Genomic DNA, 25,540 nt, shown 5'->3' with positions numbered 1-25,540 from the left:
TGTGTGTCCCCCAGCTTCCCCAGTCCCCCTGTGTCTGCCCCAGTGTCCCCCCCCCGCTGCCCCAGTCCCCCTGGTGTCTGCTCCAGTCCCCCCCAGATTCCCCAGTCCCCCTGTGTCCCCCCCCCCAGCTGCCCCAGTCCCCCTGTGTCCCCCCCCCCCCCCCAGCTGCCCCAGTCCCCCTGGTGTCTGCTCCAGTCCTCCTGTGTCTCCCCCAGTCCCCCTGTGTCTCCCCCAGTCCCCCTGTGTCTGCCCCAGTCGCCCCATTCCCCCTGTGTCCCCCCCCCAGCTTCCCCAGTCCCCTGGTGTCTGCCCCAGTCCCCCTGTGTCCCCCCCAGCTGCCCCAGTCTCCCTGTGTGTCCCCCAGCTTCCCCAGTCCCCCTGTGTCTGCCCCAGTGTCCCCCCCAGCTGCCCCAGTGTCCCCCTGCCTGCCCCAGACCCCCTTCAGTCACCCACAGCTGCCCCAGTCCCCCTGTGTTCCCCCCCCCCCCCCCTGCTGCCCCAGTCCCCCTGGTGTCTGCTCCAGTCCCCCCCCAGCTGCCCCAGTCCGCCCCCCCTCTTATAATCATACACCCCTGTCCTCCCCCCGTATAGTCATACGCCCCTATCCGCCCCCCTATGTATAGTCATATGCCCCTATCTGCCCCCCCCTGTATAGTCATACATCTCTATTAGTCATACACCCCTGTCCGCCCCCCCGTATAGTCACACACCCCTATCCACGCTCCCTGTATAGTCACACACCCCTATTCGCCCTCCCTGTATAGTCACCCACCCCTATCCGCCCCCCCTGTATAGTCATACACCCCTATCCGCCCCCCATCCCTATGCGCTGCCTGTATAGTCCTGTAACCCGATCCCAACCTCCTGTATAGTAATACACCCCAATCCATCCCCCCCCATATAGTCATACACACCTATCCCTCTGTGACCTGTGTATACCCTGTAGAGGCTGTATACCTGTATATACACATGTCCAGGTCTCTGCTGAGACCCCCTAATAATGACAAATAATAATAATGATAATAGACTAACCATGGGTTGCTGCTCAGTGAGTTCTATTTTACTTTTTTGAATCAAAATATCGCCAGTTTGGCACAGCAAGTGGGTGTGGTTTGCAAAAAAGGGGTGTGTCATAATTATCGTTCAATTATCGTTACCGCGGCTACATGTGCGATAAACCGCGATATTGATTTAGGCCAATATCGCCCAGCCCTACCGTGGATGGAGATGATTCTCCTTTTATTAGGGGGACGGGGAATTGGTCACACCAAAACTTGTGAGATGTCAAAAATTATTCTATAAGACAAGTACGCCTCTAGTAACACATTGGGGCGGTTGCTGGGCAGACATGGGGCCGTCATTACTGATGAGCATTTCACAAGCGCAAATAGGATCATTTTTCCAGCTCAGCAGAAGTTGTTTGAAACCCGGATTAGCTGTATATACATTTGTGCGGCTGGCTTAAGCAGAGCGAGCGTCAGGCTTGTGTATACACTTGGAAGATCAAATGACTGACATTTAATGAGTTCCATCATCTGTCGCCTATCACTTTCCAAAGTTTCATAAATCCTGTTAAATGAGAAGTATAATGTTCTTCGCTAATGGTAATGTATTCAATGAGAGACACATTTTTATTGCATTCTGAGCAAAGCTGCTGAGGTGGGCAGAGCAAAGACTGTTACTGGATAAATGTATGCACAGTGTAAATACGCTCTAATGGTTTGGTATATCTATAGCCTATTATTCCTGCAGAACTTTGTAAAAGTGTTTGCACTAATACTGAAGTAATTCATTGGCCAAATGTAGGGAGGTTTACATTATCTCTGGATTCATTGTTTCTGTCTAGATTAATTATTAATAACAATTGCAAGAATGGCCGGTGTATGATATATTCTTACTGCGGTGCCCAAATATGTGGCTTGAGTACGGTTTATCCATTGTATTAGCCCGATAAAGGCTTGCATTGTTCCTTACTGTCGGCATGTGCTTAAATGTAAGTGGGTCTGCAGTATATTTATAACAGTGTTATTATTCATGCATTAGTTCTTACGCAGAGAGCTGTATTACAGATCCATGTTGTACAGACCTGAAGTACCATGAGGTCACATTTACCAATGACTGGCATTTAAAATAAGCCCCTCGGGATAAATTACTACAAATGTATTTAGCAGAACAGACATTTGTTGCATCTGTGGCTCTCTTTTTTGCATACTTGTATTTTCCAGGGAGCAATGCACCTAGGATTTCACTGCATCGAGCGCTTTAACAAGCAACCAACAGTGTTATCGTTTGGCTGGTCTCCCTAAGATCAGTGATCTGTTTCCTATATGGCTTTACTAGGCACCCAGGGCCTGTCTTAGGGTAAATGGCACCCTGTGCAAAACCTTTTTTTGGTGCCCCCCCCCCCCCCCCCCTTAAGGTAACATAAAGCTCCTTCAGCCTCCCTCCCCCCTACCCAACTACCATGAAGGAGCCAATCACAGGTGTAAGATGAAGAGGGCGATCCAAAGGTAGCGAAGAGACCTGAAGAGGTTTAGGATAAATGATTAAATAGTGGTGCAGATGAGTCTTCTGGTCACAGTAAAGGTGCAAACTAAACTCTTGGTCCTCTTCTCTGCGGTCATCGCTGTGCGGCCCACTTGCATAGGCTCATTAGACTGAAAGTGTTGATGAATTATTGAAGGCAGGAGCTAGATGTAGGATGCAACAGAAACACTCCTCTTTAGCCCATTCCCTGAAGCTGATATTTACCTGTGTGAGGAAGAAGGAATATGTAGCACAGCCATTTTATCTTTCATATGGCCTACCAATTCCTCCAAGAAGGCTGCCACCAAAACCAGGATGACATCAAAGCCATTGGCATATAACTGAATGGTAGAAGATCCATGTTCAAGATAGAACATTGCAGAGCCAGCCGTGGATGTGAGTCAGGTTCTTTAAACACCCTATGTAAGGTCCTCCTTTAGGAGAGGGGAGGGTCATTGTGTTCTCAGAGGAGCTTCTCTGGAGAACAGAGAAATAATATAGGCAATCTAAGCCTAGTTTTAGGGAAATAATGTATCAAAAGGTTCAAAATTAAGAGCACAAGAAGCTGCAACAAGTCTTGAAATTGTCATTGTATTGTTGAGAAGCTAAACATGGTGTCAGTCCCATCAGTCAGGAACTGGAGTAACCACTGGAGCAGTAGATGGAGGAAAATCTGAGAAGAAGCTGGATAATCCCTTGATGACATTTCTCTTGTTCTGTGACGTGATCAGCTTTGTAGATCACACGCGTTCCCAGTTAGCGCAGTGGTTTGAGCAGCCTCGGTTGGCTCCATGACTATTTTGTTTATATTTGGTGGGTGTTCTATCCCCTCTTGCTGCCCCACTATATGCCACAGCTTGGCTTCTCATACTCCAACGATGGTGTAACCAACGCAGGACAAGCTCCCACACAGTAGGCGCTTATCACAGGTTAGAGGCTGTTGTCTCTTTAAATTCCATCAACATATTATTACATAGCACCATCTGTCCTTTGATGATAATGTAGGTGCCAAAGCCGTGTTCAATAGATAATTAAACATTCATTAGGCCAGAGCTGCTTTTTGCACTTGTCAGCCTTGGCCCACACTGTGTGACACAAAGCTGTTAATTGTGACCATGTTTATTTAGCTATCCTTCTGGTTATTTCCCAGAGGATGCTTTAGCTCCATATCACATGCACAGTAGGAGGACACACAGGAAAATGTACACCCTTATCATCAGTGGTGCAGCCATACACATTACACTCACATTGACCAAGCAATGTTTACTATGAATCTCTGTGTTAAAATAAAATGTTATTTTCTACTTGATCGCTTCATAGCACCCTGACAGCTGAACGCACGCTTAGTGTCTTTATTGTAAAAAAAAACAGTGACGCTACACCTCCTCCGCTGGAAAATATGCTTTTGCTGGAAAGGATTGTGTTTTTCTATCCTGTTAACATCCCTACGCGGGCAGACGAGGAGGAAGCTACTGCCAGCACCTCTTAGTTTCCACATTAAAATGACTTGTATTATTTATTCCCTTCCCATATTCAGATTTTCTCCTGCCAGTCCCATCTCATTTTTCCTGATACCGAGATGTAGATTCTGTACGGGAAATAGGCGTTAACCCTTTGTAAAACCCTGTTCCTATGAATCATATAATGACACTAGTGACAACCATGCCCTACAGGAAGATTAATGCAACTACTTATCCAGAATGCAGCTCACACGCGTCTCATGCAGTGGTTCTTATCAGATTAAAGCAACTTTTTATTAACAAGCCGTCCCGGTTATCATGAGAAAGGTTTATTTATTACCCTGGAGCATTAAAGCGCTTTGTTATAGATATTGAAAATGATTTTTAGAAAATGAAATCTTGCTTGTAATTCTTCTGTGTGCTCAGACAAAAGGTTATGGAGTATTCTTGACTAATAATCTTATTTAACGTTTGTGGAATAAAGAGATGAACAGCGTTAACTTCTAGTTCTTAACAGAAATGTATTTACGTCTTGTAACCCTCTTATCTATCGCTGCTGTTCTGTTGAGTAAATCGACGCTGCTAATGTGGGTGACTTTTCAGTATGAACGGTGTCTTACACCTTTCTTTCTACAAACTGGAATCCAGCTTAGACTCTTGATGTCCAACCCATTCATTATTTATCCCATGTTATCCATTATTCTACCTAAGCCCTTGCGGTGTTCCCTCTAAGGCATTACAGACTAGCATTAAATTGACATAGAGGGCTGTGTTCACACAATATACTAACAACGGACGTTTTTTAGCATGTTTCTATGGCCAGTAATGCAATGTCAGCCGTTGGAACATTATTTTAGCTCAATATTGACTACTTGCCCATTTAAGTGTGTCTTGTAATAAGATTCTGTTGACTTTAATGCAAAGGTCGTATAAAAAAAAATTAAAATAACATCCATTGTTCGCTCAACACTATTGTGTGTATGATTGCCCATAGTTTGTATTAACTTCAATGGAAAAGATTGCAGATAGAAAAGAATGGACTTTTTAAATGAAAAAAAAAACAGACGTTGTTTTGCGAAAATGTATGCGGGAACATAGCCCAATAGTTATTTATACAGCATCATGGTCTAGAGCAGCGAAGACGTCATTGTCTGTAATCCTAGTAGTCTAGGGCATTAAAGGCGAATCTAACCTACTTATATGTCCCTATTGTGCAGGAGACGTAGAGGAAAATAACAGACGTTGTTTTGCGAAAAAGTATGTTGCGGGAACATAGCTCAATAGTTATTTATACAGCATCGTGTATGTCTGTTACCTTCATCCTCTGCGCCATCCCTGTGCACTTAGTCGTTTATTCCTCAGTTCCCTAAGACCGTTAGGTGCAATGCCTGCCCCCTTAGCCACAATCCGGCCAACCTGCTTCATTAATTGTCATTACAAGGGGCTAGCCAGCTGGGGACAGATTGGCCTTTGGTGATGAGGCAGTGCTCCTAGCAGTGCTCAAGTGCTCCAAAAGGTCTTAACAGATGGTAGAGTAAATGACTAATTACACAGCAATGGCGCCAAGGATGAAGTTAACAGGTATAACTTCATCCTTGTTGTCTCCTGCGCAATAGGGGGCTATCAGCAGGTTAGAGTCTTCTAACCTGCTGATAGTTCCTCTTTAAGTAGGTCACTTAAATAACTTGAAACTGACAAAAGTAATGATAAATTTCCATTTACTGAGAATCAACTATGGAAAATCAGACTGTCAGGACTGTACAACCAGAGAGATCAGGCAGGAAAGACAAAACAGTGATACCTATTTCTTGGCCCCCCAAAACTGTCCCTGCATACTTGCTGGCCTGGCCCTAGACAGTCAGCGACAACTGGTCGGCACTCCCTCTCTACGCAGCAGTAAACACAGAGACAGAACAAGACAAACAAACACAATAAGGAATGGTCAGTCAGATATACAGTAGGTCAAAATTGGCAAATACAAAACTGAGTCAGCATAAAAATGGGAAGACAGAAAAGGGTAAGGAAGAGGTCAGAAGATCCAAATAGCCAAACAAGTAAAACTCCAGCCAAATCTAAATAGACTTATAGCAATATCAGATTGTGATGTCAGAGTCCCTGTCCGGGGCATGATTGGACCAGTCCTCTGACATCCAGACCACACAGATCACAGGCTAGTAGGAAGGATTGAGAGTGGAGAAGAGATCTGTCATTCACACGTAGCTTTACAGTCATCAGCCCAGAACAAGGTCAGCAAGAGAAAGAGACGGGTGTGGTGGAATCCATTTAATACTACAAGGAAATGAAAAGAGCAGTGTTCAGACCAGTACAAGGCAACAAACAATACATGCACAAAATAAGGGTCAACAGCGCATTCTCTGCAATACACCATGAACAGAGGCTGGCGCTGAAGCCCATGTAGGCATGGATGCTTCACACACATTGCTTTTAAATTGTGCTTCAGCAAAAAAAAAATTAAAATCAAACTAATAGAAGATTGAAAATAATTTGACTATAGGGACATTACACTAAGGTAATTAGCACCACAGGTGGCTTCACACTTGTCATCAGTCAGTATGCCTGTGTATAGCAAGAAAAGTAGTCATTGTGCTGTTTGGCATCATGGTGTGTATCATACTGAATATGGACTAAAGAAAGCTAAGAATAAAGTTGTCTCAGGAGAATAGAAAGAAAATTACAGACAAACATGTTATTGGTAAAAGCTATAAGACCATCTTCAAACAGTGTGATGTTCCTGTTACTGCAGTTACACATATTATTCAGAGGTTTAAGGTCTATGGGACTATAGCCAACCTCCTTGGACGTGGCTGCAAGACGAAAATCGATGACAAATTGAAGAAACGATAACACGAATGGTAGCTTAAGAGCCCAGAACAACTTCCAAAGAGATTAGAGCTGAACTGCAAGGTTAAGGTTCACCAGTGTCAGATTGCACCATCCATCACTGTCTTCTCCACAGTGGACTTCATGTCCATAGGAACAAAAATGAAATAGCTAAAGAAATGAACATTGTACCTACTGTGAAACATGGAGGAGGCTCAGGTATGTTTTATAGCTACTTTCCTGCATCTGGCACAGGGTCTACAGAATCTGTGCAGCGTACAATGAAATCTTAAGACTATCAGAGCATTATGGAGGAAGATGTGCTGCTCAATGTGAGAAAGCTTTGTCTCAGTAGCAGGTCACAGTCAACGGGTAATGACCCAAAAAACCCCGCTAAAAACATAAAAAAATGGCTAAGAGCAAAGCACTGGACTATTCTGAAGTGGCTTCTATAAGCCCTGATCTAAATCCTATTGAAGACCTATGGAAGGAGCTGGAACCTGCAGGCACCTTCGCATCTGAGACAGCTGGAGCAGTCTTATCTTGGCAGACAGGACAAGTTTTTTGCACTATGTATTTTGGCATTAAACAGCTGATCGGCATAGGTGCCAGGTGTCAGTACATCCTGTCTGGAATCATCATTTTTTTCCAGGCCAGTTTCATTAGTTTGTTTTTAAAGGGAACCAGTCACGCCGAAAATCGCCTTAATGATAAGGAAACGTGCTGGGTGATATGCTTCCCACATATCTCCCTGTACCCTCCGTGCCCCCCTCTATTAGACCGTTCTCTTACTTTTATGATGTCCCTCGCTGTATGTAAATGCCGGGAGAGTAGTCACGGTGGGCGTATCTAGTCACAGTCCTGGGCGGTGGAATCGCTGTAATCACGCCCAGAGGGGCGTGATTGAAAGACCTGCGTTCTGCCGACGTCACCCAGGGCTTGCGTCCCACGTCGTCGGTGCGGCGACGTCTTTAGCACGCCGTGCATGCGCTGCACGGCGGGAGAAGATGCTGACGTACTGCGCATGCGCAGCGTCCTGAAGACGTCGCCACGCCGCTGTCGTGAAACACCTCTGGCCGTGATTACAGAGATTCCAACCGCCCAGGACCATGACTAGATACTCCCAGGACCGTGACTAGATACGCCGACCGTGACTACTTGCCCGGCATTTACATACTGTGCGGGACATCATAATAGTAAGAATATGGTCTAATAGAGGGGGGCACAGAGGGTACAGGGGGATGTTTGGGAAGCGTGCTGGGTGATGTGCCAGCACGTTTCCTTATCATTAGGGTGATTTGGGGCGTGATTGGTTCCCTTTAAACATTTTGTCTCCTGAGCCACAATACAAAAGCAATGTCTGATTTTCATTAGTTGGTTTACAGCAAATTAATATGTATAATTATTTATGTTAGCGCCAAGTTATTTCATTGACCATTGTTGGTGTTTCTAATGAAATGGTAACAACAGTTTTGTCCTAGTGTGTGCATCTGTCTCTTGTGTGAACAGGGCCATATTTACAGCTTGTGCTGCCCTAGTCATATAAGGGACTACAGCCCGATCAGCGTCTTCCACAGGCATCTCACGCGCTCCTCCGCTGCCGCGGCTCTCTGCTCTAAGAAGTGACATGTCACAGAATGATTAACTCAGTGTGAACATACCCGTAGGGTAGCTTCACACGTACCGACTCGCAGCGTTAATAACGCTGCGAGTCGGCTAGGTCCTGGCAGATCACTTTCACTACATACACACAGTGGTCTGAACGACCACTGCGTGTATGTACTGTAATTCTGCCGGCCGCTTAACCCCTTCTGTTGCCGCCTGGCTCCCGCTCCGCTCTGTATACATTACCTGTCCTCGCTGCACGGGGTCCCCACGTACTGCTCTCCCGCCCCGGCCAATCAGTGTGTTGCCCTGCCGCAGCCACTGATTGGCCGGGCGGGAGAGCAGTACGCTGGGACCCCGTGCAGCGAGGACAGGTAATATATACAGAGCGGGAGCTGAAGGGGTTAAGCGGCCGGCAGAATTACATACACGCAGCGGTCGTTCAGACCACTGCGTGTATGTAGTGAAAGTGAATTGCCAGGACCTAGCCGACTCGCAGCGTTATTAACGCTGTGAGTCGGTACGTGTGAAGCTACATTCACATGTACAGGATCCGCAGCAGATCTGCAGCAGATTTAATGGTGCAGATTTGAAGTTGCAGATTCAAAGTAAATCTGCAGCTTCAAATCTGTGCCATTAAAGGGGTTATCCGGCGAAAAAAATTATTCACAGAATAACACACATTACAAAGTTATACAACTTTGTAATGTATGTTATGTCTGTGAATGGCCCCCTTCCCCGTGTCCCACCACCCCCACCCGTGTACCCGGAAGTGTGGTGCGCTATACATTACCTGTCACGTGCCGACCACGGTCTCCGATCCTCAGCAGTGACGTCTTCTTCGTGAGTCCGGCGGATCTTCCCGAGTGCTGGCCGCCCTCTGCAGCGTCATCCGAAGCTCAGCCGCGATTGGCTGAGCATAACTGTGCTCAGCCAATCGCGGCTGAGCAGCTGATGACGTGGCCGCGTCATCAGCCGCTCAGCCGCGATTGGCTGAGCACAGTTATGCTCAGCCAATCGCGGCTGAGCTTCGGATGACGCTGCAGAGGGCGGCCAGCACTCGGGAAGATCCGCCGGACTCACGAAGAAGACGTCACTGCTGACGATCGGAGACCGTGGACGACACGACATGCGGTGAGTATAATGCACCACACTTCCGGGTCTAGCGTGGGTGGGGGGAAACACGGGGAAGGGGGCCATTCACAGACATAACATACATTACAAAGTTGTATAACTTTGTAATGTGTGTTATTCTGTGAATAATTTTTTATCGCCGGACAACCCCTTTAAATCTGTTGCAGATCTGATGCGTATCCCATACGTATGAACGCATCCTAATTACTGATCTATAGTAGTAAGAAAAAATTTCCTAGACAACAGTGTAGCCTGGGTTTCTGCCTAATGGGGGATACTGCCTACTTTCTGAGGAACTACCTTAAGGGGGAAACAACCTACCTAATGGGAGAATCTACCTAACTATTGGGGAAATGGTGTACCTAGAGAGCCTACGTAATGGGAAAGGCTACCTACCTAAGGGAAGAAACTACCAGAATAATGGGGTTACTTGCTTACCTATTGGGGGACCTACCTACTTACTAGGTGGACCTACATAATAAGAGAATATATTTCAGGGACCTGTCTACGTACAGTAGACACCTAACTAAGGGAATTTACTTAACTACCTACCAATTGGATAGGCCTACCTTTTTGCTGGGAGGATCCTACTTCCCACTGGAAAGCCCTATCTACTGGGAGAACCTACCTATCTATTGTGCCACCTACCTTCCTAATTGGGGCATTGGGTTTCTCTAAAGTGGATATCTCTTCATTGCTTAGACTTTTCTTGGTCTTAAAGAATGTAATATGTAAACCTAAAGAAGAAGACACTTGTAAGGTCCACCCGAAATGCTCTCTTTTTGTTTTATTTAATTCTTCACTCCACATACTAAGTGTGATACCCTAGTGTACCCCAGGAAGTGAGGATGTATCCCCTCTATGTCCCCTCCACACTTATCACAATATCTAATAGTTGCCTGCCTTTCTTGATGTAGCTAGGAAACCAGACAACCTAGGCCGCATTCAGTCCCCAGTTAAAATGGTCTAGATTCCTTTTGGGTTTTTTCCCCTCATTCTTTGTTCATTTTTAGGTCTAACTGGTAGCTGAGAATATTATTATTGTGAATGAAGCTTTCTGAATTTTTACTATTTTTAGCTTGTTTTCAGTGTATCCTATCAATGCTATTCCATTTTCTATCCCCAGGACACATATTCCTGCCACTGTGACCCTGGATACGTTGGTGCCTACTGTGAAGAATATGACGCCTGCCATAGTCACCCCTGCCATAATAATGCCACCTGCAGTGACCTCCTACAGAAACATAATGGAAAAAATGCAACCTGCATCTGCCTGCCCGGTATGTGTTCTGCATTCAGAAGCAATGTCTAGTACAATGGTATAGAAGTTCTGCCTGTCCAGACAGTTTACAGATATTCTCTGTGCAGGTTATACTGGGGAGTATTGTGAAGCCCTAGTGGATCACTGCTTTCCCCAGCCATGTAGAAATGGAGCCACCTGCGTAACAAGCCTCAGTGGATTTAGCTGCCAGTGCCCTGAGGGTAAGTGTTAATCCTTTATTATATAGTAATATTAGATGCACAACAAGTCTATAGGTTATGTGGGAAAACAGCCTTTTAACTAGGTTGACGTAAACTAATATCTGTACATAAAGGGAACTGTTGTGACAGGGCACTATCTGCCCCCCCCCAGTGCACCACCGCTATATATGATGATGTTATAGATTGTATTATTGTACAGTAATGTAGCTTCACCCATTGTTCCTCGTTGTATATTGATAATGCTACTCTGAATATCCACCGATGTTCTGACATGGGGTGCGTAGCATTACCGGCCTGGATACAGGGTTACAGACTTCTCTTTATTTCTATGTTCCCACTCCATCAGTGTGTGATTCCCAACAGGAAATATAAGAAATCTGTATTGTGGATTTGATCAGTGATGCCCAAGCTTGTGTATGTGGAAGCATTGGGAGCCTCACCGACATTGGTTCACTAAGGTGAATTACACTGTGTAAATGGAATACTTGATTCCTCACTGAAGGATAGGATCTCTGGGGTTTCATTATACTCCTGTTGTTCATCTCCCTGTAAGTAAAAATGAAACAGCCCCCCATTCCCTTACCCAGTAATCCCCCCTTTCCCCTCCATCACCTAACCCTATTTGCTATTGGGGGGCCGCACAGCCCACCTTATGTTTCCTCACAGTCATACTAGGCTGCTTGTCTCACTTTTTTTCATTCTTATTCTTATTCCTATTCTTGGGTTTTAGTAGAATGTTAATGGATTTTAACATTACGAAACATTAATGGGACAATTTGTCATCAGTTTATCATCTATCTGTCATTGAGTGGCCATGGACCCTCAGTTCAGCTTTTATGATGATAACGTATTTTATATCCTATTACCATAAATCACACATATAACCCTGTAAGTATGGCTGTAGCATTGTAAAATGGATGGAATGTGTTTGCAGTATATAAAAAATCAAATGGTTGATAAGTGTTATTATTTGCAGGTTTTTTAGGCTCCTTCTGTGAGGAGAAAGTAGATCCATGCTCCACGTCTCCTTGTCTGAACAATGGTAGTTGTTACTCGTCCGGCCTCTCATTCTCCTGCCACTGCAGCCGAGGGTACATGGGGCCCACATGTGCCCAGCTTGCAGATTTTTGTGCCCTTAGTCCATGTGCCCATGGGATCTGCCGCAGCATTGGAACTAGTTACAAATGTTTATGCATTCCAGGTATGTTTATTGAGGCATTAAGATGTTGTTTTATTAGCATTATTCTTGGTATTGTTGTTTTATTGCTTTTATGTACAAGAAGCAATTTTTTTTTTAAATTTCAGAACACCAGTTTTTATAAATGTCCCCCATTCATTTATGTAAATGAGACTGCTTACATGTACTATTTGCACAGTGAAGTATACATTTTAGACTACATTTAAGGAGGTATTCCCCTAGTGATGGTGTAGTGCTCTGGCCAGTTGTGATAATGAAGATAATGTGGGCCGAGCACAAGTGTTAAGTAGCAAGATAGGGAGCACAGTGCTCCCCTCCTCCTGCCAGCAATTAGCTATTCCATTGTATCAGTGTTGTGCTGATACAATTGAATAGAAGGAGTTCAGCCTTGCACAATGCAGTTCTCCCGAACTGGCTGTCATTTTTACAGCCGATTCAGGAGAGCTGTAGATTGACAGCATGTGTGACCTTTGCAACCCCAATTGCAACGCCACCGACTTAACCTAAGGCTAGTACATTTATACAAATTCTCTAAATTTTTTTCTCTTCATGTCTTGGGAAATGGGAAATAACCGTTAACTATTATTAATCTGTTTTCTTATGTGTCCTTGGTCAGATATAAACAGTCATTAGTTCTAGATATGTCTACTTTTTCATTACAATAATGCATTCATTAAGGCTGCATTCACACGTCCCGTAAAATTGTCTGTGGTCACGGATCCGCGACCACGGACAATTTTAGGGACCATTCTTATGAATGCAGCCATTCACACTATCCGTGGCATGACGCCTACCACGTTTTGTACCATGAACAAATAGGACATGTCCTTGTGTGAATCACGGCATGGATCCTTCCCCCCCACCGCCCGGCAGCAGAAGTTACAGGAGCGCAGAAGACCACTTCTCGTCTACTCCCCCCTTGCCGGTGAGCATGTGAGCTAGCCGGCATGGGTGGAGTAGACGGGTAGTTATCTTCTGCACTTCTGTCATCTCTGCTGCCAGGCGGTGGGGGGGCTGCACTCCTCTTGGACGATCCGTGCCACGATCCTCCTCCACCGTGGATCACGGAATGGATCGCGTGGACGAGGCCTTAGTCTCAAGCTATACAGTTTAGTACCACCAAACTTTACTTACATGCATTCTTGTCCCCAGTGGAACTCGGTCTAATCCTCCCATATTAGACACATTTGTCTGATTTTATAATAAATCAAAAGAATTATCAGGATGTCTTTGCAGTTTTAGATCCTCACAAGAGTAGAGAAAATCCATGCAGATTTGGTTCTGGTGTAATTCATACTTATGACCCCTGTTCTGTAGGGTAGCAGAGCCAAGCATTAAGCCACCATGCACATGGAGTGAACTCCGTCACAGTTCAGAAGATTACTATGATGCAGAAAATGGAATGAACTGTAAATGAACGCTCCCACCGTGCTCTTTGACCTGTAGGAAATTGTAGATTATGTGGAAAAAGACAGATCTGACGCTCAGCTCTTCCTGGGGTACATGTGTACTGGTGTGTTCATTGGAAAGATATCCAGATAATTTGTGTGGATTTGACTTATCCCTGCAATGCCAAGACATTGAATCTCATAAAAAAAACTTTAAATTGACCATTTGATAAGTTTGTGAGTGAAGAAAATGACTTTTGAAAGATCTCAAACGCTGGTATTTGGTTTTGATCAGATCAGCAGGAAGCCAGAAGCATTAAGATTTCCGTCTGATTTTTTTCTGTCAAACAGAATAAGTCGTCAGTCTTTTGGTCTCACCGGCAGGCGCTCTGACCTTGAGCGACCTTTTGTTCTCATTGAGCTCGTGAAAGTGACAGAACTTTATTTTATTCATGAGAGCATAAATCAGTTTCATATATAGTAAGTGGGAAAGCATTCACAATATGGAGCCCTGCTATGTAGGAATATTTTATAATGCCCTTTGGAGACTCAGATTTTCTGGGAAATACGTTTACTAGAAATAGCCTAATGATGGACGAAATATCCAATAGGTATTACTTACATAACACCAAAATAACGTTGGTCCACACACAATTTCATAGGAAGACAATGAACCCGTTTGGGACTACACGTTGTAAGTGTATGTTGAGTGGTCATGGGATTTAAGCCTTTAATGTACGGCGCTGGTTCAGTGCCTGCATCAAGTTTGCGTGTCTGCTTGTCATAGACTCAAGGGGGAAGGACTAAAGGGGAAAGAAAAAATAACACAGCACTCATGTCAACCTCATGTCCATCTTCCAAACCGCTTGCAAAGCAGTGTCCCGGTCTCTGCTGCTGAGGAGGCGAATGAGAAATAGCCTTGGAGGTGTCACGGGCGGGAGTGGTGTCGATGGGACACAATGGTCTCTCTCAGCCGTGTAAGCGGGAGAAAAGATGGTGCCGATACTTGGGTCAGAGTCAGTTCTTGATCCTCATCTTGTTCTGAGGACGCTGCTCCCTGCTCCTCACTTTGTACCAGAAAAATTAGCATACAAACCCTGTGCAGATGTTGCCTCTAAGATGTTTCAACCCAAGTCCCAAGTGTTCCAGCAGACCTGTACTGCAATGAACTCAGTTGTGACATTCTCAGCAAAAGAGGTAACAGGGCTGTGTAGCAAAAAAAAAAAAATGTTTCAGAGCTGGGTAAATGTGAAAAAATTGTCCATCCTGACAGTGCCCAGTCCTGGCTGAGCAGCACTCACTTCTTACATATCCACAGGCAGGAAGCCCTTGCTCAAACAATCACTGGTTGTAATGATGTAAAAGCTGAACTGCTCGGCTAGTATCGGGCACTTCTAGGGCAGATGTGTCGGGGGATCAGGGAAGGTGAGTACGTTGTTGTTTTTTTGTTTTGTTTTTCATCTTAGCCCAGCCTATACCCAAACACACAGATTTTATTTTGCCAGACAACACCTGTTCCCACATTTTTGTTGTTGGTCTTGGTTCTCTGTGGGCCCAGTTATTTCTGTGCATATTGGTTGTCCAGACCTTATTATTAATATTGAATATATAAACCATGATGCGGATGGTGGTTGCCAGCGGCAATTAAGGATCTAGCGTTGAACTGGCAGAATAAGAACATAGTGACATGTACACAGCAAAAGGCAAAAGTAGATATGTTGACTCAAGGCAGTCTAGGGTCAAATAAGGATAGTCTACAGCCACAGCTTAGTATGAAGGAGTACACACTATATATGTTGTCAGAAACTGAAGGTAACAGCCAGCATAGGATACAGAGGGGCACAGACAAGAAGCAAAGCCAGTATCATCTGGATGGAGATTGCAGGAATGTATGCATATGCCGAAAAGACCCATTTAGATAAAAAACAACCAAAATGTCTGTAATAAATCTCTTGCATGTGAACATACCTTTATTGGCAATGTGAAGCCCCTGCATTGCCCAGCATCCCGTCTGGCTCGCCACACAGAGCCGGGCCACAATGTCAACCAGGATAAAATGATTTTGCTGGATTGTGGTGACGCAAGTGTAATACAAATGCAAAGCACAAGCTGTTGTGGCATCCAATTATGTTTAGGGAGATTGGTATGATAGCTGCCATATTGTAAGTGCCATAAAGCAGCCGCAGGGATTTTGCTTTGACTTTTCTTTCTATTCTTGTCTTGGCATTATCCATTACATGTTACTGTCTGGGTATTGGTCAGATACACTGTGATCCCAAAAGTTGACCTAAATTGGCAATGTACTGTTATGCTCTTCATGCTTCACTTTAATAAATTCTTTATTAAGAGTTTCACAAGGTATGTACACCCGTAGATGTGCTAGTGTTACACTGGCAATCTAGTCTGGGCACAGCCACCTTTTACCTCTGCTTGACCTCTGTGCTTCCTCATGTTTCCACCACCGCTGCTGCCCCCTCTGCTTTTTCCTGTCTTGCCCATCTTGTCTTGCCCATAGGGTACGAGCGTCACTTTGGGACTCTTCAGTCTCAGAATGTTGCCATTTTCAATGTGTCATGTACTTCACTGTGTTTACGCAGCAGACACACCACCATTAAGAGAAGACTGTGAATCAGGCCTCTATGCTAGAATACATGCAAATATAACACTAGTAGAGAAATAAGAGTGGTCTGATGAGGCCAAATTTGAGAACTACTCCACAAGAAGCCATGAAAGTATACAGATGCTATCTGATGTATAACCACTGTGGTGCTGGTTTACAAATGAAGCAGTATGTATTAGTGGAGTGTGATTTTGGGTTAGACAGGTGGTGCAGTATGTATTGGTGTAGTGTGTTTTTGGGTTCTAGAGGTGGAGTTGTATTTATTGGTGCAGTGTGTTGTTGGGTTAATAGATGGAGCAGTATGTAATTGTGCAGCATGGTATTGAGTTATGCGGGTGGAGCATTATGTATTAGTGTGCTCTGAGGTTATACAGGTGGAGCAGTATTTATTTCTGATTTGGCACTGCTCTGGGATATTATGTGCACTATGGGGTGGCCAGAGACCAAAAAGTTTGAGAAGCCCTGGTCTAAATAATAGCACTATACAGTACTGCTACCACTGTGTAATGCAACCCTTTATATTTTATACAGTGTATAGTGTCTAAGTAGCAGTGCCACAACAATGGAAATAGCAGCTGTAGTAATCAAATAATACCTTGACCATATAACACCCATGATGTAATAAAAGTGTCATTGAAAACTATGCGTAATGGGTAATGCCTCCTTCAACAAGGATGGCTGATGTGTCCTCTGCCAGCACAGAGGTCGCTCTTCCCTGCTATGTGTTCAGCATATGCAGATAACACAGATTAGGCAGCGGCATCCAGACTTCAGTGCAAAAACGTATTTAGTTTATTCACCACAGGAGTCTACATGACTTTTCAGTTCAGTCTAGATCCTTTTTGAAAGACTTAAAAGAATTTTTTTTGCATTGAAGATGTTGTAGCCTTATCTGTTTCAACACAGGGGTTTGATCTCACCCGTTGGTAATTTTGCTCACAACCCCTCTCTGTGTAAAGGTTTGGCTGCTATCTAATATATTTTATGTTTCAGTCCTTCAACATTTCAAGATATTTGTTTGCTGCTAATGGTTTGTATTTATCCATGTTACTACTCATAATTGTCCTATCACCATCCTAGGGATGCGTATCCCTCTATTTACCCCTTTAGCAGTACACATGGCTGTATATGTATTCCTGGTTATGATGCCCTAGTTGTCAGTTGTCTGCTCCTGTATTCTCTGATAATACTCCAGTGTTCCTATAGATTTTATAGTATAATTGTCCCCAAGACCTTGACTAAATTTATATATATATATATATATATATATATATATATATATATATATATATACACTACCATTCAAAAGTTTGGGGTCACCCAAACAATTTTGTGTTTTCCATGAAAAGTCACACTTCTTCACCACATTGACAAGGTAAGAAATAATTATTTGTATTTGTAATAACATTGTTTTTACATCAAACTTTGCTTTCGTCAAAGAATCCACCTTTTGCAGCAATTCCAGCATTGCTCACCTTTGGCATTCTAGCTATTAATCTGTTGAGGTAAGCTGGAGAAATTGCACCCCACGCTTCTACAAGCAGCTCCCACAAGTTGGATTGGTTGGATAGGCACTTCTGGTGTACCATACGGTCAAGCTGCTCCCACAACAGCTCAATGGGGTTCAGATCTGGTGACTGCGCTGGCCACTCCATTACCGATAGAATACCAGCTGCTGCTTCTGCTGTAAATAGTTCTTGCACAATTTGGAGGTGTGTTTAGGGTCATTGTCCTGTTGTAGGATGAAATTGGCTCCAATCAAGCGCTGTCCACTGGGTATGGCATGGCGGTGCAAAATTGAGTGATATTCCTTATTCAGAATCCCTTTTACCCTGTACAAATCTCCCCCCTTACCAGCACCAAAGCAACCCCAGACCATCACATTACCTCCACCATGCTTAACAGATGGCGTCAGGCATTCTTCCAGCATCTTTTCATTTGTTCTGCGTCTCACAAACGTTCTTCTTTGTCATCCAAACACCTCAAACTTGGATTCATCCGTCCACAACACTTTTTTCTAGTCTTCCTCTGTCCAATGTCTGTGTTCTTTTGCCCATCTTAATCTTTTTCTTTTATTGGCCAGTCTCAGATATGGCTTTTTATTTGCCACTCTGCCCTGAAGCCCAAAATCCCGCAGCCGCCTCTTCACTGTAGATGTTGACACTGGTGTTTTGCGGGTACTATTTAATGAAGATGCCAGTTGGGGACCTGTGAGGTGTCTGTTTCTCAAACTAGAGACTCTAATGTGCTTATCTTCTTGCTTAGTTGTGCAACGCGGCCTCCCACTCCTTTTTCTACTCTGGTTAGAGCCTGTTTGTGCTGTCCTCTGAAGGGAGTAGTACACACAAGTTAGGACTAGTTTAAAGTTATCTTTATTGAAAAGTACAGTGCTTTTCCTTCAAAAATAAGGACATTTCAATGTGACCCCAAACTTTTGAATGGTAGTGTGTATATGTGTATATGTATATATATATATATGTCTTTGTTACTCAGTAGAATTAAATTTTATTCCCGAGCACTAGCAAGCTCTATGTTCCAAAAGGAAGCATATGCCTTCGAAATAAGCCGAATTTGATCTATATAGGCTAAAACCAAGTGACAGCTGAGCATTGTGCCCCTCTGGAGAGGGCACAGTGTGCAGTGTATGGATTCATAGAAAGTCTCATAAAACCCCAGTGGGGAAAAAAGACAAAATATAAACTCCAGTATTGAGCCAGTATGAAGCCAATATGTAAATTAGTCCCTTTGGTGCACTGGGGGCGTTCCTGTACAGCATCGGGCTGCTCTTCCTGTGCAAGAGTGAGGTCTGGTGTACTACTTAAGGCCCTATTATACTAAGCGATTATCGGCATATTTAACCGATAACGACCATTATGGCCAATAATCACTTGCACAATGTCGACTGATCGTTGTCTATCAACATGTTGAAACAATAACGATAGCAGCGATATGCTGCTGTTGCTCAGTGTAATAGGAGTGGTGCCAGCAGACCGCCACTGTCTTCTATGGGCTGCCTAGACAATCTAGCAAACACCCGGGCAGCTAACACCCCCCCATCTCTTTTCCACTCGCTGCCGGCACGTGTAATAGCGCCAGCAGTGAGCGGGGAATGAGGAGCAAGCGAGCACTGACCTGACAGGTTGACGCTTGTTTGCTCCTCTTAATCGCCCCATGTAATAGGTCCTTTATGCATAGATGAGAATGCATACGCAGGAGGAGTCATATGAGTTGGCAGGAAATAATAGCCGTCAGGAAATAAGAAGACCTGTGTGTATGTACAAACCTGCTGATAGTTTCCCGTTAAAAATAATAGCCATGACCTTGTACTTATGCTTATGCTATGAGCCAGCTTGCTGTGCATTGTGGGTTGTGTATTGTTTTTGCTTATTTTTTTTACTGGTTTTGTGCAGTTTGTTATATTACAGAATATTATGTTCACACAATATAAAAAGGAGACTAAAAAAATACATGTATGTTATGTGCCCAGTACAAAAATAAGTGAATGACAATAGGCAGTAGGTGCACGATGGAGTGTATTTCCCATTTAAAACAATGAGATTAGAGTGTATTGGAGGCATTTACTTACTTGTGTATTTTGGCACAGAGTACATAATTATTTATGAACACAAATACCTGACTAGAAAGACTCTGTGGGTGCATTAGTTATAATAATAGGGTGTCATTTTGAGTATAAAAAAGTGCCATATTCCACTTGGTATTGCTGCAGTTACAGATACGACCCTGGAGGAGTTATGGAGGCAGCTAGGGATAATACGAGTAATAAAATGATGTAGGCGCCAAACAGAATTGTGTATTCTATTAGCAAGTGCCTGCTTGGTCCTGAGCACCACATTTGTGAATGTGGCACTGACGTGAATGGAATGTCCCTGGGATCATTTAGCATTGGCGTACTATACTGCCTTCCCTGTACCCCTGCCGTGGCTGCTGATTGTGTTTGTCAGTCACTTATACAGCGCTTTGGTATAAAAGGTTCCTCCATTAGCAGCCACACCGGGTCAGGGTCTTTGTGCTGGTTTGAGGATTGCTCCTGAGAGGAATGTTAAGCAGGCTGGATTAGCATGGAGGATCAACCGCAGTCTGGGGGCACCTGACTTTTGTCGAACCCCAATGATATTTTGTCATTGTGACATTTCCATGCACTTTATCACTGAAACAGGAACAGAGCCAGTGTTTCACCCTGTACATATTGTTATTTAGAGGGAATCCAACACCAAGTTTGTGCTTTTTCTAAAAATATGTATATTTTTTCCATTTCAGACTCCTGCAAAATAATGTTGTTTTGAAGCCGAATAAAAGATTCTGTCGTGTACCACCTAGTGGCCATATGAGATAATTTTTTTATATCGTCATAATAATAATACACATGGATAAGATGTGGATGTTGTGGAAAACCATATAATTCAGTCTATAAAAATCAGAAAAGGATATATGGACAGATTTACTAAAACTCTAATTCTTAGAGCATTGAAGCGAGTGTAGACTAGAAGGTCTAAGAATACACCAGACTTGTCACACAGGCTCAGACTGTCTAGTGTAAGTTTAAACAAACTATTCGTTGGCTTACGCGGTACTAGACTAATATGCTAGAGTCCTAGAGCTCTTTTGGCACACATTGATCTACCTTAAAAGGATACTCCAGAGAAAAAAATGTGTTCAACTGGTGGCAGAAAGTTATACAGTTTTGTAAATTACTTCTATTCAAAAATCTCAAGCCTTCCAGTACCCATCAGTTGCTGTATGTTTTGCAGGAAGTGGCATTTAATTTTCAGTCTCTGTGCTCTCTGCTTCCACCTCTGTCCATGTTGGGAACTGTACAGAGCTGGAGAGGTTTCCTATGGGGATTTGCTACTGCTCTGGACAGTTCCCGACACTGACAGAGGTGGCAGCAGAGAGCACAGTCATATTGGAAAGAATACAACACTTCTCGCAGGATATATGGCAGGTGATAAGTACTGGAAGGCTTAAGATTTTCAAATAGAAGTCATTTACAAATCTGTATAACTTTTTAACACCAGTTGATTTATAAAAAATACCCCTATTACCACAACTATTCTCCCTTGTCAGTCACAGTGAAAAAGTGTCTTAAACACAAAATAAATGTGGTGCACAGTACATGGGCCAGATTTTTGGAGAAATTGTTGCTGAAGTTGCTGCCCTAATTATTATTGCTGACTATTTCTCTTGAATATATTCTGTGATAAATCCTTTGTTTTAGCCCTTGATCATAAAGGTAAATATGGAAGAGGCTGTGGCACCCCCTAATATAGCTGATTGGCGGCAAGGGTACCCGGAGTCAGCCCCTGCCAGTCTTATATTGATGCCCTATCCTGCGGCCCCATAACACACATTGGTATAAAATGTATCAGACCTTTTCACAGGCAGATGAAGCACCCAGCTCCCATAGCTTATTTCCAGTTTTTAAACTTGTGCACATCTTGTAATATGAACTGAGGATGATAATAGTACATGACTTCTGCAGGGACTACAAGGCTCGGGCCTGGGGTGGGCAGTATCTGCTATGTCAGTATATCCAGCCCTCTGTGAATCCACCAGGTAATCTCAGCACTTCTGCTGAAATAAATTGCCACACTTACATAAGAAAGAGAGAAGTAAAAGAACATCTGAGCTCTGTGGGACTGACCTACAAACTGGTGAGAGGGAACTCTATATCTGTCTGTTTAACAGCAGTTTTACATGTAGTTTCCAAGGATTTCCCATTGTGCCCATTCTGCAGAACCAGATTGAAACATTCACTTTAAATAGAAAAAATTTGTTATCAATAAATAAAAATCCCAAAGAGAATTTCAGTTGTCTCTAGAAATACAGAATTTTAGTTTCCCAGATTGCCATCTAACATAGTTGTGAAATGATGACCCATAACAGGTGTCCTGTCCTGTTGGCAGCAGGTCCTGTAGGGGGCATAATGCATGGCCTAATCTGCGTAAGTGAGCACTGATCTAGCAAAGTCTGATACATGGCTCAGTAATCATGCACTAAGGGCTGTATATATATAGTTAGCAATGTGTGTGCAGCCCTTGCTTTAAAGGTGTAAAACAATGATAATGTACTTACCTTGTGTGTGGGCTTCTTCACTCCCCAAAGCTGTTGCTGACACTTTAGGAGCCATCACTGCCGGCTAAGAGGCCTGTCATTGCAGTGACAGGTCCCAAAGTGTCAGCAGCAGCTGCGATGGGCCGGAAATTCCAGAAACAAGCCAGGAGGACTCAGGGGGAGTGTCTTTATTACATGGGTAGATTTCTGCCTGATTTGGCAGATAATGGCCCCGTGTATAAGGTCCTTAGTTGTGAGGTCCCACAGATGACAGACCAGATTGAGATCTGGAGGGTTTAGAGGCCAAATCCACCCCTAAAGGGGTACTCCAGCGAGGGGGGGGGCTATTTTGTGATCTGGCCGGGGGGAGGTGGCTGAGAGAAAAGATGTCCACTCACCTCCCCGGATCCAGCGGCGGGTCCAGTATCGCGGCGCTCTAGTCCCCAGCCGCTTCCTGGTGTCTGACGCGGGCTCGAGACGTGACGGATCCCACCTCTGTCACTGACTGGCTGAGCGGACTTGAGACGTCACGTCTCGAGCCTGCGTCAGACACCAGGAAGCGGCCGGGGACCGGAGCACTGCGATACGGGACTGGAACCGGGAGGTGAGTGGACGTCTTTTCTCTCAGCCACCTCCTCCCCGACCAGATTCCAAAATAGCCCCCCACGCTGGAGTACCACCTTAAAGGGTTTTTCCTACCAAACAGAAGATTGTCAGCAAAGAAAGACCACATGTCAGCAACGGCAAACACAACCAGACAGTGGGCCCTGATCTAATCCCACCCACTGTCCCTGCCTAATTGCCTCAGTCGACCCTAGGCGGTCGCGGACAACCACGAAGACGTTCCCTGTACTGAATACGTGGAACACAAAACACGACAGACGGACAAAACACAATAGAGAGTAGTCAACACAGCCAGATCAAACCACACGGGCAACGCAGTACAGAATCGGCAAGCAAAGAATAGTCACAGGTCAGGCGGAGGGTCAAGAACACGAGAAGACAAGCAGAAAGGGATATAGGAAAGGGAACGCTGGGACGGAGCAGGGGAGCTGGGACTAGACGAACTAATAGCCAGCGATACCCTGCTGGCAATACAAACATTTTATACTGGACCAGGAGCCCGGACCAAAGGCTGATTGGTCCGGCCTCCTGAGTCCAGTCTCACTGCAGCTGGTGCACTGCAGGCTGAGCGGCCGGGCGACCTGTCACTCAGCCTGAGTGCAAGACACTTCAGCTGCGAGCCGGCCGGCTGACGATCACGTGACACCACGGCGTCCCCGGTTGCTAGGGACGCCGTCGGGTCTCCGTGACGTCACTCGGCTCCGGCGGGCGGAGCAGCGGCGCGCTCCTGAGCCGTCAGCCGGAGCCGAGCTAGAGGAAGACGCCGCTGGATCCGGACAAGGTAAGTTCCTGACACTACCCCCCTTCTTATGAGGGGCCTCAGGACCCTTATCCATTGGCCCGGGCTTAGACGGATTTTGCGTATGGTATAGTCGGATCAGTCGAGGAGCGTGCACGTTCCTAAGTGCCACCCAAGTACGCTCCTCTGGTCCATAACCCCTCCAGTGGACCAAATACTGTAATGATCCCTGTACCCAACGTGAATCTAGAATTTTCTCCACCTCATACTCCAATTCACCCTGAACGACCACGGGGGCAGGAGGAGGTGATGGAAACACCGGCGGTACATATTTTTTTAACAGAGCTTTGTGAAATACAGAATGAATTCTAAGAGATGCAGGTAATTTAAGTCTGAAAGTAACTGGGTTAATGATTTCCACTATAGTATACGGCCCAATGTATTTGGGCGCCAGTTTTCCCGATTGTACCCTTAATTTAAGATTCCGAGTAGAAAGCCAGACCTTATCACCTACTGCATATAGGTGGCCAGATATGCGTCTTTTGTTAGCGAATTTTTGGTAGGACTCTTGGGCTTTAACCAAGCTCTGATGAGCTTGGGCCCAAACTGTGCACAGTTTAGAAAAGATTGTCTCAGCTGAGGGATTGACAGACTCTGCAGAGTGAACGGACGAATACCTGGGATTGAAACCATAATTACAAAAAAAACGGTGACATATTAGTAGAACGTTGTTCATGATTGTTGATAGCAAATTCGGCTAGAGGAATGAAATCTCGCCATTTATCCTGCGTATCAGCTATGAAACATCTCAGGAATTGTTCCAAAGACTGGTTGGTTCTCTCAGTTTGTCCATTCGTCTGAGGATGGAAAGCCGACGAGAAGGACAAAGAGATTCCCAGCTTCCCACAGAACTCCCTCCAGAATTTGGCCACAAACTGGACACCTCTGTCGGAAACAATATTCTCTGGGACACCATGTAACCGCAAAATATGACCGATAAACAACGTGGCCAATAAACGAGCACTAGGGAGTTTACGCAGGGGAACAAGGTGACACATTTTGGAAAATCGGTCCACCACTACCCAAATGACAGTTTTACCCCTAGATACTGGTAAGTCGGTAATAAAGTCCATAGATATATGTGTCCAAGGTCTCGTAGGGACCGGCAAGGGATGCAACAATCCCTCCGGTGGCCTACGGGGAACCTTGGACCTAGCACAGACCTCACATGCTTCCACAAACGATTTGACATCTCGGGCCCAAGTTGGCCACCAGAAATGGCGCGAGAGCAAGTATTTAGTACCTGCTATCCCTGGATGACCTGCCAACACGGAACTATGGATCTCTTCCAGGACCCGGAGGCGAAGGTTCGGTGGCACAAATAGGAGGGAGTCAGGAGTGTTATGGGGGGCCAAATCCTGAGATTCAGCCACGAGAGTAACCAAGTCAGGTTGTACGACAGACACCACAATCCCTGGTTTCAAGATCGTATCGACCTGTTTCTCAGGAATGTTCCCTGAATCAAAACTGCGAGAGAGGGCATCAGCCCTAATATTACGAGAGCCAGGTCGATATGTGATCTCAAAGTCAAACCTAGTAAAGAACAGGGCCCATCGGGCCTGACGTGGAGAGAGTCTTTTGGCAGTATCCAGATAAATGAGATTCTTATGATCTGTTAACACTGTGACTCTATGTTTGGCCCCTTCCAAGAAATGCCTCCACTCATCAAATGCCATTTTAATGGCCAATAATTCTCTATTCCCAATATCGTAGTTGCGTTCCGCTTGGGAGAACTTCCTCGAGAAGTACGCAACTGGCCGAAGCTGAGTAAGAGTGTCAGTTCCCTGAGAT

General features: G+C 44.7%; 1 protein-coding gene across 1 annotated transcript in view; it reads left to right on the top strand.

Moving 5' to 3' along the window:
* The window catches only part of DNER (delta/notch like EGF repeat containing), a 181,711-nt gene that overhangs the window by 114,627 nt on the left and 41,544 nt on the right, over positions 1-25,540 (top strand). Inside the window, exons 6-8 of the mRNA XM_069973932.1 lie at positions 10,693-10,846; positions 10,935-11,048; positions 12,025-12,249. Of these exons, the coding sequence (XP_069830033.1) occupies positions 10,693-10,846; positions 10,935-11,048; positions 12,025-12,249 (493 nt within the window). The remainder of the gene's footprint in view (positions 1-10,692; positions 10,847-10,934; positions 11,049-12,024; positions 12,250-25,540) is intronic.

Source organism: Dendropsophus ebraccatus, chromosome 6 (assembly GCF_027789765.1).
Source record: "Dendropsophus ebraccatus isolate aDenEbr1 chromosome 6, aDenEbr1.pat, whole genome shotgun sequence".
NCBI lineage: Eukaryota > Metazoa > Chordata > Amphibia > Anura > Hylidae > Dendropsophus > Dendropsophus ebraccatus.
Note: the sequence above shows the minus strand (reverse complement) of the source record. Positions and strands in the feature narration are given on the sequence as shown.